Source organism: Penaeus chinensis, chromosome 29 (genome assembly GCF_019202785.1).
Source record: "Penaeus chinensis breed Huanghai No. 1 chromosome 29, ASM1920278v2, whole genome shotgun sequence".
Lineage (NCBI taxonomy): Eukaryota > Metazoa > Arthropoda > Malacostraca > Decapoda > Penaeidae > Penaeus > Penaeus chinensis.
In genome coordinates this window covers 13,207,607-13,210,106 of record NC_061847.1, presented here as the reverse complement: position 1 = coordinate 13,210,106, position 2,500 = coordinate 13,207,607, and the positions used below count along the sequence as shown (strand labels likewise).

The 2,500-nt window shown below is 51.8% G+C and overlaps 1 protein-coding gene across 7 annotated transcripts in view; it reads left to right on the top strand.

The window, feature by feature from the left end:
• Nucleotides 1-2,500, top strand: part of LOC125040899 (proclotting enzyme-like) — a 100,067-nt gene that overhangs the window by 74,252 nt on the left and 23,315 nt on the right. For 3 of the 7 annotated variants that reach the window (XM_047635686.1, XM_047635684.1, XM_047635685.1), the window contains exons 4-5: nt 1,141-1,323; nt 2,002-2,352. In XM_047635686.1, coding sequence (XP_047491642.1) covers nt 1,141-1,323; nt 2,002-2,352 — 534 coding nt within the window. Of the gene's footprint in view, nt 1-61; nt 811-1,140; nt 1,324-2,001; nt 2,353-2,500 lie in introns of those variants that run through there. The other 4 variants (XM_047635689.1, XM_047635690.1, XM_047635687.1 and 1 more) reach the window with 3 other exon arrangements.

Below are 2,500 nucleotides of genomic sequence, written 5' to 3'. Positions count from 1 at the left end.
AGGCTGCAACGGCCAGGGTTCGAGTGCCCCGCCGCGACGCCGCTCACAAGCCGTTCGACCAGCGCCACACGAGCAAGGACTTGGCACCGTCTCTCCACACTCAGCGTCACTGAGCAAGGACCGCAAACCCTATTCCATGAGTTCAGTTCATCGGATAATTTGGAAGATCTTTCCCGGAAGGAATATTGGACAGACTCGCATCATTTATTTACATCATCGTCCGTAAATCAGTTTTTGGCATTTGGAAAAGGCTCCACCACAATGACTGCCTTTCGTTGGCACTTGAGAAAGGTCTCAATGTTTTAGTCAGTGCCGACGAAAATGCCACGTCCAACTGGCCAGACTCTCGCCAAGGAAGTGCAACTCAAATAGTCACACACGAACCCAAGATGACTCACCCTTCTACAGCGGTGACTCGTTCCCTCGTCGCCCTCGCGACTCTCCTCGCAGTGACTCTCCAGCGAGGCTCATGCGAGCCGCAGCAGAAGTTCCCCGAGGATTTCTACAGTGATTTCAGGTCGGCGTCGCCTTCGTCGCGCCCGCCCAGGCGCCCGTCCTCTATCAACCCGTTCGCCGCCAACGTCGCCCTCGAGTTCGGCCTCGACCAGCCCCAAGCCACGCCCTCCGACTTCCACGACGACTCGGACTTCCCGCCACACGCCACGCCCTCCGACTTCCACGACGACTCGGACTTCCCGGCCCACGACGAGTCCCTGCACGGCAGCGGCCTGGACTTCAGGCTGCTCTACGACGTCATGATGAATGACTCGAGTCCGTCGGGCCCGAAGCAGCACGGCGACGGCAACAGAGGTGGGCGCCAGCGGGTGCGGGGGGAGGGGGGGGGGCAGGGTTCTTGATATTTAAAAGGCCTTAGCAAAAGAAAGTAACAGTATTATGCTGTGTTATCAGGATTTGAGATCGGTACATACGGTTTCTGTATACTATTTCTGCTCCCAAGGAAAGCTTCCTTCCTTGAACTGCGAGGAACATTACTTTCTCCTGTCCATCCATCTTGAGTCTTGCCGAGCAACATACTCACTTGTCTTTTATCATGTCAACAAAAAGCCCACGTTATCACAACATATATACACCCAACGTCCGGCCGTTTTCCTCACTAATCCGACTTTCTCTCTCCCGCAGCGATCCCGCAGAAGTGCTGGTACAAGAGCAACCAGTACGACTGCGGCCTGTCCGTGTCCTGCGTGTTTCAGGGAGCGAAGCCCGTCGACCTGTGTTCCGGGGGCATGATCTGGTCCTGTTGCGTGCCCCGGGACAAGGTCGATCACGTCGACCAGAACCTCGGTGCGATTGGAAATGACGCTGGTAAGTGTACGGTCCGAAGTTTAGGTCTTTTCTTTTGTTTTGATCATATTTTCCTTGTTTTCTTTTCGTGTAAAGGAGTAAAGGGAGTTGTTATTACATGTATCACCATTTGTTAGAATTTCTTGCCTGTAGAACAGCCTTTTGGTATTTCCTACAGTAGATTTATACTTAAGTAAAAAAAATCTACCCAATAGATTTCGTTTTGAATTCTCATCAACTGCTAAATAGCTTTCACTTTCGTCACCACACGATTGTCACACGGGGTCTCCTGTATTTTTATCTGAAGAATTTCCTGAAGCGGTACTAACAATGGGAGGTGTGGCGCCACTATATACCTGCTGTTGCTTTCAACTTAACTGCATTTAGCTCACGTTTTACCTTATGTTAGGCCACACACACCTCATTGCTTTCGACATGGAGTAGTTTGAATTAGATCAGTCAGATTCTGGTCCCATTTCCCGTTCGCATTATCCCTTTTTAAATGACCAACAATTTTATCCATGCAACCGTCCATGCATCATTTCCACTTAGTTTTATTAAGACCCAAACTTCATACACAGTCCTGCAGGTAAGTTCATTTATATAGCCAATTACACGTAGTATTTTTTCCAATGATAGAATAGTATATTTCTTTGCCTGTCGCTGCCTTGGATCTGACTGGCTATTCACCCTTATCAGGTCACCACAACCAGTTCTCCGGTGGCAGCCGACCCAGCATCTTTCGTCCGAACCCGCATAGACCCTTTGACAACCACAGACCTAGTAATTTCGGTAACGATGACGATAGATTGTTCCCCAACACTAGACCCCCCTCGATTCTCAGACCGCATAGACCGAGACCGTTCCCCCCCACCCGACCTCCCCCCCACGAGCACGACTTCGACTTCAAACGCCCCCACAACACGTTCACGCCCCGCCCTCACCACCCGAACGCCTTTGACAGCCGACCTTTCGACCGGCCCGAGCCCGACCGGCCGCCCCCGCCCTTCGTTTCCACGGGTCCCGAGGGCGCCTTCGTTAACCAGAGGGGTACGAACTGCTGTCTGGCAAGTCCTTTGGCACCTGCGATCTCTAAACGCTGCTTGTGTGTGCTACCCTTAAACGTCACTATAAGGATGTGTAGTGTCCTGGTCGCTGTGCTAAGTGCTGCTCTTATGGTGTGGAAAACGTGATTGGC